This window comes from Nerophis lumbriciformis, linkage group LG33 (assembly GCF_033978685.3).
Source record: "Nerophis lumbriciformis linkage group LG33, RoL_Nlum_v2.1, whole genome shotgun sequence".
In the NCBI taxonomy this organism is placed as follows: domain Eukaryota; kingdom Metazoa; phylum Chordata; class Actinopteri; order Syngnathiformes; family Syngnathidae; genus Nerophis; species Nerophis lumbriciformis.
In genome coordinates this window covers 20,988,104-21,002,500 of record NC_084580.2, presented here as the reverse complement: position 1 = coordinate 21,002,500, position 14,397 = coordinate 20,988,104, and the positions used below count along the sequence as shown (strand labels likewise).

Below are 14,397 nucleotides of genomic sequence, written 5' to 3'. Positions count from 1 at the left end.
ATAGTTAATATTGTTGATCCCATGTAAAAGAGGAGTGATGTTTATATGTTGTTAATATTCAGTGTTTTATTGTTCATAATTGATATTGTAAATCCCACGTAAATGAGGAGCGACGTTCATATGTTGTTAATATTCAGTGTTTTATTGTTCATAGTTAATGTTGTTGATCCCATGTAAAAGAGGAGTGATGTTTATATGTTGTTAATATTCAGTGTTTTATTGTTCATAATTGATATTGTAAATCCCACATAAAAGAGCGACGTTCATATGTTGTTAATATCAGTGTCTTATTGTTCATAGTTAATGTTGTAAATCCCATTTAAAAGAGGAGCGACGTTCATATGTTGTTAATATTCAGTGTTTTATTGTTCATAGTTAATGTTGTAAATCCCACGTAAAAGAGGAGTGACGTTCATATGTTGTTAATATTCAGTGTTTTATTGTTCATAGTTAATATTGTAAATCCCACGTAAAAGAGGAGTGACGTTCATATGTTGTTAATATTCAGTGTTTTATTGTTCATAGTTAATATTGTAAATCCCACGTAAAAGAGGAGTGATGTTAATATTCAGTGTTTTATTGTTCATAGTTAATATTGTTAATCCCACGTAAAAGAGGAGCGACGTTCATATGTTGTTAATATTCAGTGTTTTATTGTTAATATTGTTAATCCCACGTAAAAGAGGAGCGACGTTCATATGTTGTTAATATTCAGTGTTTTATTGTTCATAGTTGATATTGTAAATCTTACATAAAAGAGGAGCGACGTTCATATGTTGTTAATATTCAGTGTTTTATTGTTCATAGTTGATATTGTAAATCTTACATAAAAGAGGAGTGACGTTCATATGTTGTTAATATTCAGTGTTTTATTGTTCATAGTTGATATTGTAAATCCCACGTAAAAGAAGAGTGATGTTCATACGTTGTTAATATTCAGTGTTTTATTGTTCATAGTTAATATTGTAAATCCCACGTAAAAGAGGAGCGACGTTCATATGTTGTTAATCAGAGTTTTACTGTTCATAGTTAATATTGTAAATCCCACGTAAAAGAGGAGCGACGTTCATATGTTTGTTAATATTCAGTGTTTTATTGTTAATATTGTTAATCCCACGTAAAAGAGGAGCGACGTTCATATGTTGTTAATATTCAGTGTTTTATTGTTCATAGTTAATATTGTAAATCCCACGTAAAAGGGGAGCGACGTTCATATGTTGTTAATATTCTTTGTTTTATTGTTCATAGTTAATGTTGTAAATCCCACTTAAAAGAGGAGCGACGTTCATACTGTATGTTGTTAATATTCAGTGTTTTATTGTTCATAGTTAATATTGTTAGTCCCACGTAAAAGAGGAGCGACGTTCATATGTCGTTAATCAGAGTTTTATTGTTCATAGTTAATATTGTAAATCCTACATAAAAGAGGAGCGACGTTCATACCGATATGTTGTTAATATTCAGTGTTTTATTGTTCATAGTTAATATTGTAAATCCCACATAAAAGAGGAGCGACGTTCATATGTTGTTAATATTCAGTGTCTTATTGTTCATAGTTAATGTTGTAAATCCCATTTAAAAGAGGAGCGACGTTCATATGTTGTTAATATTCAGTGTTTTATTGTTCATAGTTAATATTGTAAATCCTACATAAAAGAGGAGCGACGTTCATATGTTGTTAATATTCAGTGTTTTATTGTTCATAGTTGATATTGTAAATCCCACATAAAAGAGGAGCGACGTTCATATGTTTGTTAATATTCAGTGTTTTATTGTTAATATTGTTAACCCCACGTAAAAGAGGAGCGACGTTCATATGTTGTTAATATTCAGTGTTTTATTGTTCATAGTTAATATTGTTAATCCCACGTAAAAGAGGAGCGACGTTCATATGTTTGTTAATATTCAGTGTTTTATTGTTAATATTGTTAATCCCACGTAAAAGAGGAGCGACGTTCATATGTTGTTAATATTCAGTGTTTTATTGTTCATAGTTGATATTGTTAATCCCACGTAAAAGAGGAGCGACGTTCATATGTTGTTAATCAGAGTTTTACTGTTCATAGTTAATATTGTAAATCCCACATAAAAGAGGAGCGACGTTCATATGTTGTTAATATTCAGTGTCTTATTGTTCATAGTTAATGTTGTAAATCCCATTTAAAAGAGGAGCGACGTTCATATGTTGTTAATATTCAGTGTTTTATTGTTCATAGTTAATATTGTAAATCCTACATAAAAGAGGAGCGACGTTCATATGTTGTTAATATTCAGTGTTTTATTGTTCATAGTTGATATTGTAAATCCCACATAAAAGAGGAGCGACGTTCATATGTTTGTTAATATTCAGTGTTTTATTGTTAATATTGTTAACCCCACGTAAAAGAGGAGCGACGTTCATATGTTGTTAATATTCAGTGTTTTATTGTTCATAGTTAATATTGTTAATCCCACGTAAAAGAGGAGCGACGTTCATATGTTTGTTAATATTCAGTGTTTTATTGTTAATATTGTTAATCCCACGTAAAAGAGGAGCGACGTTCATATGTTGTTAATATTCAGTGTTTTATTGTTCATAGTTGATATTGTTAATCCCACGTAAAAGAGGAGCGACGTTCATATGTTGTTAATCAGAGTTTTACTGTTCATAGTTAATATTGTAAATCCTCCATAAAAGAGGAGCGACGTTCATATGTTTGTTAATATTCAGTGTTTTATTGTTAATATTGTTAATCCCACGTAAAAGAGGAGCGACGTTCATATGTTGTTGATATTCAGTGTCTTATTTTTCATAGTTAAAGTTGTAATTCCCACTTAAAAGAGGAGCGACGTTCATATGTTGTTAATATTCAGTGTTTTATTGTTCATAGTTAATATTGTTGATCCCATGTAAAAGAGGAGTGATGTTTATATCTTGTTAATATTCAGTGTTTTATTGTTCATAGTTAATGTTGTAAATCCCACGTAAAAGAGGAGCGACGTTCATATGTTTGTTTATATTCAGTGTTTTATTGTTAATATTGTTAATCCCACATAAAAGAGGAGCGATGTTCATATGTTGTTAATATTCAGTGTTTTATTGTTCACAGTTAATATTGTAAATCCCACGTAAAAGAGGAGCGACGTTCATATGTTGTTAATATTCAGTGTTTTATTGTTCATAGTTAATATTGTAAATCCCACGTAAAAGAGGAGCGACGTTAATATGTTTGTTAATATTCAGCGTCTTATTGTTAATATTGTTAATCCCACGTAAAAGAGGAGCGACGTTCATATGTTGTTAATATTCAGTGTTTTATTGTTCATAGTTAATGTTGTAAATCCCACGGAAAAGAGGAGCGACGTTCATATCTTGTTAATATTCAGTGTTTTATTGTTCATAGTTAATGTTGTAATTCCCACATAAAAGAGTAGCGACGTTCATATGTTCTTAATATTCAGTGTTTTATTGTTCATAGTTAATAGTTAATGTTGTAAATCCCAAATAAAAGAGGAGCCATGTTCATATGTTGTTAATATTCAGTGTTTTGTTGTTCATAGTTAATGTTGTAAATGCCACGTAAAAGAAGAACGATGTTCATATGTTGTTAATATTCAGTGTTTTATAGTTCATAGTTAATATTGTTAGTCCCACAAAAAAGAGGAGCGATGTTCATATGTTGTTAATCAGAGTATTATTGTTCATAGTTAATATTGTAAATCTTACGTAAAAGAGGAGCGACGTTCATATGTTGTTAATATTCAGTGTTTCATTGTTAATATTGTTAATCCCGCGTAAAAGAAGAGCAACGTTCATATGTTGTTAATATTCAGTGTTTTATTGTTCATAGTTAATATTATAAATCCCACATAAAAGAGGAGTGATGTTTATATGTTCTTAATATTCAGTTTTTTTTGTTCATAGTTAATGTTGTAAATCCCACGTAAAAGAGGAGCGACGTTCATATGTTGTTAATCAAATTTATTGTTCATAGTTAATATTGTAAATCCTACATAAAAGAGGAGCGACGTTCATATGTTGTTAATATTCAGTGTTTTATTGTTCATAGTTGATATTGTAAATCCCACGTAAAAGAGGAGTGATGTTCATATGTTGTTAATATTCAGTGTTTTATTGTTCATAGTTAATATTGTTAGTCCCACAAAAAAGAGGAGCGATGTTCATATGTTGTTAATCAGAGTATTATTGTTCATAGTTAATATTATAAATCCCACGTAAAAGAGGAGCGACATTCATATGTTGTTAATATTCAGTGTTTTATTGTTCATAGTTAATATTATAAATCCCACGTAAAAGAGGAGCGACATTCATATGTTGTTAATATTCAGTGTTTTATTGTTCATAGTTAATATTATAAATCCCACGTAAAAGAGGAGCGACATTCATATGTTGTTAATATTCAGTGTTTTATTGTTCATAGTTAATATTATAAATCCCACGTAAAAGAGGAGCGACATTCATATGTTGTTAATATTCAGTGTTTTATTGTTCATAGTTAATATTATAAATCCCACGTAAAAGAGGAGCGACATTCATATGTTGTTAATATTCAGTGTTTTATTGTTCATAGTTAATATTATAAATCCCACGTAAAAGAGAAGTGATGTTCATATCTTGTTAATATTCAGTGTTTTATTGTTCATAGTTAATATTGTTAGTCCCACAAAAAAGAGGAGCGATGTTCATATGTTGTTAATCAGAGTATTATTGTTCATAGTTAATATTATAAATCCCACGTAAAAGAGGAGCGACGTTCATATGTTGTTAATATTCAGTGTTTTATTGTTCATAGTTGATATTGTTAATCCCACGTAAAAGAGGAGCGACGTTCATATGTTGTTAATCAGAGTTTTACTGTTCATAGTTAATATTGTAAATCCCACATAAAAGAGGAGCGACGTTCATATGTTGTTAATATTCAGTGTCTTATTGTTCATAGTTAATGTTGTAAATCCCATTTAAAAGAGGAGCGACGTTCATATGTTGTTAATATTCAGTGTTTTATTGTTCATAGTTAATATTGTAAATCCTACATAAAAGAGGAGCGACGTTCATATGTTGTTAATATTCAGTGTTTTATTGTTCATAGTTGATATTGTAAATCCCACATAAAAGAGGAGCGACGTTCATATGTTTGTTAATATTCAGTGTTTTATTGTTAATATTGTTAACCCCACGTAAAAGAGGAGCGACGTTCATATGTTGTTAATATTCAGTGTTTTATTGTTCATAGTTAATATTGTTAATCCCACGTAAAAGAGGAGCGACGTTCATATGTTTGTTAATATTCAGTGTTTTATTGTTAATATTGTTAATCCCACGTAAAAGAGGAGCGACGTTCATATGTTGTTAATATTCAGTGTTTTATTGTTCATAGTTGATATTGTTAATCCCACGTAAAAGAGGAGCGACGTTCATATGTTGTTAATCAGAGTTTTACTGTTCATAGTTAATATTGTAAATCCTCCATAAAAGAGGAGCGACGTTCATATGTTTGTTAATATTCAGTGTTTTATTGTTAATATTGTTAATCCCACGTAAAAGAGGAGCGACGTTCATATGTTGTTGATATTCAGTGTCTTATTTTTCATAGTTAAAGTTGTAATTCCCACTTAAAAGAGGAGCGACGTTCATATGTTGTTAATATTCAGTGTTTTATTGTTCATAGTTAATATTGTTGATCCCATGTAAAAGAGGAGTGATGTTTATATCTTGTTAATATTCAGTGTTTTATTGTTCATAGTTAATGTTGTAAATCCCACGTAAAAGAGGAGCGACGTTCATATGTTTGTTTATATTCAGTGTTTTATTGTTAATATTGTTAATCCCACATAAAAGAGGAGCGATGTTCATATGTTGTTAATATTCAGTGTTTTATTGTTCACAGTTAATATTGTAAATCCCACGTAAAAGAGGAGCGACGTTCATATGTTGTTAATATTCAGTGTTTTATTGTTCATAGTTAATATTGTAAATCCCACGTAAAAGAGGAGCGACGTTAATATGTTTGTTAATATTCAGCGTCTTATTGTTAATATTGTTAATCCCACGTAAAAGAGGAGCGACGTTCATATGTTGTTAATATTCAGTGTTTTATTGTTCATAGTTAATGTTGTAAATCCCACGGAAAAGAGGAGCGACGTTCATATCTTGTTAATATTCAGTGTTTTATTGTTCATAGTTAATGTTGTAATTCCCACATAAAAGAGTAGCGACGTTCATATGTTCTTAATATTCAGTGTTTTATTGTTCATAGTTAATAGTTAATGTTGTAAATCCCAAATAAAAGAGGAGCCATGTTCATATGTTGTTAATATTCAGTGTTTTGTTGTTCATAGTTAATGTTGTAAATGCCACGTAAAAGAAGAACGATGTTCATATGTTGTTAATATTCAGTGTTTTATAGTTCATAGTTAATATTGTTAGTCCCACAAAAAAGAGGAGCGATGTTCATATGTTGTTAATCAGAGTATTATTGTTCATAGTTAATATTGTAAATCTTACGTAAAAGAGGAGCGACGTTCATATGTTGTTAATATTCAGTGTTTCATTGTTAATATTGTTAATCCCGCGTAAAAGAAGAGCAACGTTCATATGTTGTTAATATTCAGTGTTTTATTGTTCATAGTTAATATTATAAATCCCACATAAAAGAGGAGTGATGTTTATATGTTCTTAATATTCAGTTTTTTTTGTTCATAGTTAATGTTGTAAATCCCACGTAAAAGAGGAGCGACGTTCATATGTTGTTAATCAAATTTATTGTTCATAGTTAATATTGTAAATCCTACATAAAAGAGGAGCGACGTTCATATGTTGTTAATATTCAGTGTTTTATTGTTCATAGTTGATATTGTAAATCCCACGTAAAAGAGGAGTGATGTTCATATGTTGTTAATATTCAGTGTTTTATTGTTCATAGTTAATATTGTTAGTCCCACAAAAAAGAGGAGCGATGTTCATATGTTGTTAATCAGAGTATTATTGTTCATAGTTAATATTATAAATCCCACGTAAAAGAGGAGCGACATTCATATGTTGTTAATATTCAGTGTTTTATTGTTCATAGTTAATATTATAAATCCCACGTAAAAGAGGAGCGACATTCATATGTTGTTAATATTCAGTGTTTTATTGTTCATAGTTAATATTATAAATCCCACGTAAAAGAGGAGCGACATTCATATGTTGTTAATATTCAGTGTTTTATTGTTCATAGTTAATATTATAAATCCCACGTAAAAGAGGAGCGACATTCATATGTTGTTAATATTCAGTGTTTTATTGTTCATAGTTAATATTATAAATCCCACGTAAAAGAGGAGCGACATTCATATGTTGTTAATATTCAGTGTTTTATTGTTCATAGTTAATATTATAAATCCCACGTAAAAGAGAAGTGATGTTCATATCTTGTTAATATTCAGTGTTTTATAAAGTGTTGTAAATCCCACTTTCTTTATTTTCATGTACATTTTGGGTGTCCCATTCAGTAAAAAACTGTAAAATTCCATTCTGGTTTTTTTAGGTGGTCTGACATTGTGACTTTTGGTATTAGTGTTCCTGGAAAAAAGGGACCCAAACACACATACTGTACGGCAGGTTTTTACAGCTAAGTGTGTACATACAATTTATCCACATTGGCCCCTCCAGACACATTAATTCTTCTCTCAATGTGGCCCCCGAGTCAAAATATTTGCCCAGTCATTCTATGTTATTAGTCATCATGAGGAACGTAACAATTACCAGTTTTCATGAAAGGTCTCGGTAAAACTCGCGACAGTCAAATACATTTTGTCAAACTGTGATTTCCCTAATCGCCAGCTAGCTGAAATGCTAACAGGAGCTACAAGGGTCACAAATGTCCGACACCAATCTAAACTTTTAGTAAAAACACACCACCGTCCGAGCAGTTAGAGGCCGTGCTCTCTTAGCGCAGAGTGGTCCATGTGGACGTCCATACACCAGAGCCGGCCCAAGGCATAAGCGTACTAAGCGCTTGCTTAGGGCCCCGCGGCCACCAGGGGGCCCCCAAAAGCAATTAACAAAAAAATTCTTATTTTTTATTTTTTGCATGTACGAGTCTGACTGATGATTTCTAAATGATCAAAGATATATTATTGTATAAAAACACAATTTTAGGTCAACAGAGTGCTGCTGCTGATCTAGGCTTAGTGATTCTTCCTGCCTCTCTTTAAATGTAAAGCTGCCTCTGCTGCACCTGTGACGTTTGCCGCCTGCTATGGCGTCACATTAGTGCCAAAAATCCGAGCGCATAAAAACTGTTATCGCGCGCTGATTCTCCACTTCGTGCGCGGGCGTCACACCCTTTTGCGCGCGCGTGGAGCCTTTTTGCGCGCGTGCCGTCTCGGTCTGTGCGCTGGCATGTTTCGTTTTGGCACTTTGGGGGCGGGTAATGCTTCTTTCTGATTGGCCAGGCGAAAAATGCTCAGAGATAATCAGAAGTATAGCAGGGCGGGTCATCGTCAATATGTATCAAGATTGTTATAGGCGCAAAGTTTTCACTTCTTCTTGAACATTTGTTTTCTAATTTATGGAATTTCTTTTGATTCAGCCATAAAATTAATGAAATAATCTTTGAATTTTGTTTTTAAAATGTTAAAAATAGCCTTTTAATAATGTATTCTGAAACAGTTTAAAATAATCAGAGAACTGACTAACACTGACCCTACACAACTATGTTGCACAATTAAGTCTTTTTTTTTATAGCGAAAGAGGTGATTTCAACAGGTGCAGCATCCTATGTCATATCTACATGTAATAAGATTTGTAACAAGGCAAACCGTTTGTAAATTGGTCGAAAATTGAGCAAGTTATGGTAATTTAATTGGTACATGTACTAATTAAATTACCACAACTTGCTTTGACATCAATGTAATGATTGAGGCTAGCTGTCCGAGGTAAGATGGCTACAACGTTGCTACGCTGGAGAATCATTGGTCTTATGAAAAATGCTCAGAGCCAATCAGAAAGGAGGGGCCGTCTAAGCATACCTGCCCCCAAAGTGCCAAAAAGAAACATGACAGCGCGAGGAGAGATGCCAGGAGTACACAGAGAGCGCACAGACCGAGACGGCGCGCGCGCGCAAAAAGACACCACGCGCGCGCAAAAGGGTGTCGCGCGCGCACAAAGTGGAGAATCAGTGCGCGATAACAGTTTTTATGCGCTCGGATTTTTGGCACTAATGTGACGCCATATCTTTCCTCTCAGATTCAGACAGGTGATCAGAGGACCACTGTCTATTAAGGAGAACTTTTCATTCCCCAAACGGCATGATGGCCCAAGTTTTCATTATCATTATACCTACAGGCAGCTAGTCAATGGAGAAAAAGTCAAGCGTAGCTGGCTGACTTATTCAAGAAGTAAAGATGCAGTCTATTGCTTTTGCTGCAAATTATTTTCCAAAAGGTCCTTAAAACTGGCAGCCGAGGGACAGCGGGATTGGGTCAACATAGGTGCACTGCTGAAACAGCATGAAAACAGTGAAGATCATTGTAGCAACATGGTGAAATGGAAGGAATTTGCCTTGCGTCTTTCAAAGGGGAAAACTATTGATGAATTTAACTTCAGTAGACTGCGCTCTCTTTGTACCAGAGGTGGGACCAAGTCATTGTTTTGCAAGTCACAAGTAAGTCTCAAGTCTTTGCCCTCAAGTCCGAGTCAAGTCCCGAGTCAAGACAGGCAAGCCCCGAGTCAAGTCCAAAGTCAAGACTGGAAAGTCTCAAGTCAAGTCCTAAGTCCTGCATTTTGAGTTTCGAGTCCTTTCAAGTCCTTTTAACCACAGACTAATATATTAACACAGATTGTGTATGCTTTTCAAACGCTGTATTTATTTATTAAAAGAAGTGCATTTTAAATTGCAGGAAAGAAAATTGTGCTGACATTGCACTTTATAATAGCACTATTAACCAGTCATTTTAAACATTAACTCATTCCTTTACAGAACAAACACATTGAAAAATAAAGTGCAAATGTACTTATTTGTACAAAAGTGTTAACATTGAAAAAACATGACATATACGTGAACATAACAAAAAAGTTGTACTTTTTATATGTCAGGGCCCTATGCTGCATTGCATTTGCAAAAGACCAAATTAGCCAAGAGTCTGTCAGTCATTTGTGCACGATGGGGGCGTAGTATGATGCCACCATGGCTGAAAACTCGCTCCACTGGAGCACTGGAGGCAGGCACTGCCAAGACTCTCATGGCCACTCGGAACAGTGAAGGAAGAGTCTTCATGTTCAATGCCCAGAACAAAAGGGGGGAGAGAGTTTGTTTGGGTTGGTGCACTACTTGTAAGTGTATCTTGTGTTTTTTATGTTGATTTAATTAAAAAAATTAAAAAATATATATTTCTTGTGCGGCCCGATACCAATCGATCCACGGACCAGTACCGGGCCGCGGCCCGGTGGTTGGGGACCACTGAGGTAAACAACCAACAGTATGTCAGAAAGCTAGCTAAAACGGTACACATATTCATAATATAGTATACATTTTAACTGACCTTTATTTTACTATTTTTGTCTTTTTTTAGGTGGCTAAAATACGCGGTGCTGCTGACCGCCGTTTAACGTTACGTGTGATATATTGACTAACGTAACCCTGCTTAAAAAAATCACTGAACAAAAAGTATGAATAAGGTAGTGAACTGCAACAGATTCCCGTGTTTGCAATAACGTTATAACGTTAGCAGTGAGTTTACAGCCTCACTGATTTAACTACACAGCAAATAAAAGTCACGTTACTTAGCCAATAAACGTTATCTTTCATTCAAAACTTACCGTTCTTTGTGCAACTTCAAATGCCGGACGAAGTTGGAAGTTGTTGCCTCTCCATCAGTAATTTTCGAACCGCATGTGTTGCATACTGCAAACCGTTTTGTGTTGACCACCTCGTAATTTTTATACCCAAACAAAATTATTTTAGGTATCATTTTTTGTTCCCTGGCGTGTGGTTTGGACATGTCTTCTTCGTTGGTTGTCCTGCGATTTGATTGGATGAATGCTGTGTGATGAAAACAAAGTAGATCTAATTTGATTGGCTGTTGTACTGAGAGCACACCAGCTGACACACGCAACGCTGATAGACAAGTACACAATGAAAAATACGGAGCGCTCCCGAATAACTTTTTCATCTTTGGGTTTTGGGGAAAGTAGCAAGTCATGTCAATTCAAAAGGCTCAAGTCCAAGTGAAGTCACAAGTCATTGATGTTAAAGTCTAAGTCGAGTTGCAAGTCTTTTTACATTTTGTCAAGTCGAGTCTAAAGTCATCAAATTCATGACTCGAGTCTGACTCGAGTCCAAGTCATGTGACTCGAGTCCACACCTCTGCTTTGTACAAAGTAAACATTAAATATAATCAATTAACTAAAAATGTAAACTAGTAATTAAAGACTAATAAGTACAAGACTGATGAGACAATATGACACTTTTACTGTAAATACAAAGCTTTATCACTTGGACTGTTCAACCCCAGGCCACTCTTGTAGCTGAATGTTTTCTACATTTTAAGATTAGGAACCATATGTGGCACTCTGGACATCATTCGTTCATTCATTGGTATTATTTATGTTCTTAACTGGGCCACCCCCATATCTTTATAAATGACATGTCATTTGTAAAGACATGCCAGGCTGACAATAGGATAATGTAAACAACACTGCCAGAGCCGCAATGAGTTTATATATTATTTATATATTATTGGCAGAAATAGAGGGCCCCAAAATCAAATTTTGCTTAGGGCCCCATGGAGGCTTGGGCCGGCACTGCCATACACGACGTGTCTACAACCTGCATGACGTCTTATATGTCCTGTGAAAGGTCGACAAACTAAATTGACATTCTTTCTCTCTGACGCTCCCAACGTAGGAAGAATACGTCATCCTTCAGGAACTCTACAGCTTCAGAGGACCTGGTGCTGACGCTAACGAGGTAATCCTTTTTATAACTCGAGAAGTCCGCGTAGGCTAGCTACTCCTAAACTACCAATCGCCTCCATTACGGCAAACAAACTGCGTTTCTTGGTATTATCTCTGAAGGACGAGGCTAAACATGTTACACGCCGAGTTAGCAGGCACGCTAATAGCTAAGCTAACTGCTAGGCTAAATTTAAACAACACCATGAAATAAATGCTAAGTGAAGCTTGAGAAGACTTAGACTTGGACTTAGACGAATTTTAGGGGGGGAAAATGTTTCAGCTTTATAAGCCGCAGATATATACGTTAGATCAGGGGTGGGCAATTAATTATGAGCAACCTAAGCACCGACGATATTTCAATTAAACTTTGCTCAGATTATTTTTGATATATCGTAAGATAAATAATAATAATAATTTCAACCTAACTTAACTTTATACAAAAGCAGATTGCCTTTGATGGTTTTATTTTTAACACTGTCTTACACAACACTTCCTGATGTATAATACAATGCAAAAATGTCAATTTCTGTCACTTTATCCTGCATCCTCTTTAAAAGTCCAACATTTTCCCCCGTCAGATTTACACAACCATCTGTTGTCACACCTGCTAGCTCGTCCCATTTCAGTCCTAAACACGCATTTACCTATGTGAACAAGTCATTACCTGTGGTTGTCCCGTGATTTGAAAGCCTGCAGTTATCCCACGTAAGAAGATGAGCAGCTGGGTGGTGTTATGTACATCGCAGCTCTCATCCAAAGCCAGCGAAAAACAGTCCAAAGTCGGCCGTTCTGTTCTTCAGCTGAAGCTCCAAGTTTTCAGTGCGTCGGGAGAGTGACACGTTCTCAAATGCGCACCTCTTCGCCGGGCATATCAGCGCAACGGATTCCAATAAGCACTCCTTAATAAACTCTGCGTCAGAAAACGCCTTACTTTTTTCTGGCGATTTTGTGAGAAATGACGAAACTCTGGGGGTGTGAAATTGGGCAAAAAGTCCTTGTTGGGTTTTGCAGTTTTACCATCAACGCATCAGCCTCCCGGTATTTTTCCTCGGGCTTCGTCGTGTAGTGGCGATTCACATTATATTCTTTAAACACGGCAACCTGTGTACCACAAATTAAGCACACGGCTTTACCTTTAATTTCTGTAAAAAAAAAATACTTGGCAGTCCATGTCTTGTTGAAAACTCGGCATTCGTCATCGACTTTTCTCTTTTTAGCGTCTCGGGGATAACCGGGCATCACTTGTCGCTGTGCACCTTCACTCACAGGTTAAACACGGACATACGCCCATAAATAACACTTTTCAAAATAACATGCTTCAAAACTCACCAAACTGGACACACACATCAGGAATGGCAAAAATTTCGATCTAATAAATAAAAAAAAACCCAACCCCAAAACTTAAAATTGCGCTCTAGCGCCCCCTAGGAAAAAACACAGACACAACTGCTTATAACTTCCGGTAGGAATGTCGTAGAGACATGAAACAAAAACCTCTATGTAGGTCTGACTTAGACCTAGATTTCATACATTGACATCCTTCAGCAAAAATCAACAGGAAGTTGGCAATTTCCCCTTCAAAACAAAGGTTTAGTAAAAACAGTCACTTTTGTCTCTTTGAGCTGTAATTTGATCCCCTTAACAGGCTTCAAAACTCACCAAACTGGACACACACATCAGGACTGGCAAAAATTTCGATCTAATAAAAAAAAAAAAAAAACCAACCCCAAAACTTAAAATTGCGCTCTAGCGCCCCCTAGGAAAAAACACAGACAAAACTGCTTGTAACTTCCGGTAGGAATGTCGTAGAGACATGAAACAAAAACCTCTATGTAGGTCTGACTTAGACCTAGATTTCATACATTGACATCCTTCGGCAAAAATCAACAGGAAGTTGGCAATTCCCCCTTCAAAACAAAAGTTTAGTAAAAACAGTCACTTTTGTCTCTTTGAGCTGTAATTTGACCCCCTTAACATGCTTCAAAACTCACCAAACTGGACACACCCATCAGGACTGGCAAAAATTGCGATCTAATAAAAAAAAAACCCAACCCCAAAACTCAAAACTGCGCTCTAGCGCCCCCTAGGAAGAAAACACAGACACAACTGCTCCTAGGAAGAAAACTCAGACAAAACTGCCTGTAACTTCCAGTAGGAATGTCTTAGAGACATGAAACACAAACCTCTATGTAGGTCTCACTTAGACCTACATTTCATATATTGACAACCCCCAGCAAAAATCAACAGGAAGTTTGCAATTCCCCCTTCAAAACAAACGTTTTGTAAAAACCGGTCACCTTTTTTCAAACATTATCTCCTCTGAGTGCGTTTGTCGTGTCGGCTTCAAACTAGCACAGGAGAGAGATTGAACCCTTCTGATTAAAAGTTGACCAAAGAGTTTTAATTACTGCTCCGGTTTGGATTTTATGTGCCGTCAAAGTCGGTCCCGTCCATCG

General features: G+C 35.2%; 1 protein-coding gene across 1 annotated transcript in view; it reads left to right on the top strand.

The window, feature by feature from the left end:
• The window catches only part of lg33h5orf22 (linkage group 33 C5orf22 homolog), a 48,556-nt gene that overhangs the window by 16,454 nt on the left and 17,705 nt on the right, over nucleotides 1-14,397 (top strand). The window contains exon 6 of the mRNA XM_061928732.1: nucleotides 11,892-11,954. Coding sequence (XP_061784716.1) covers nucleotides 11,892-11,954 — 63 coding nt within the window. The remainder of the gene's footprint in view (nucleotides 1-11,891; nucleotides 11,955-14,397) is intronic.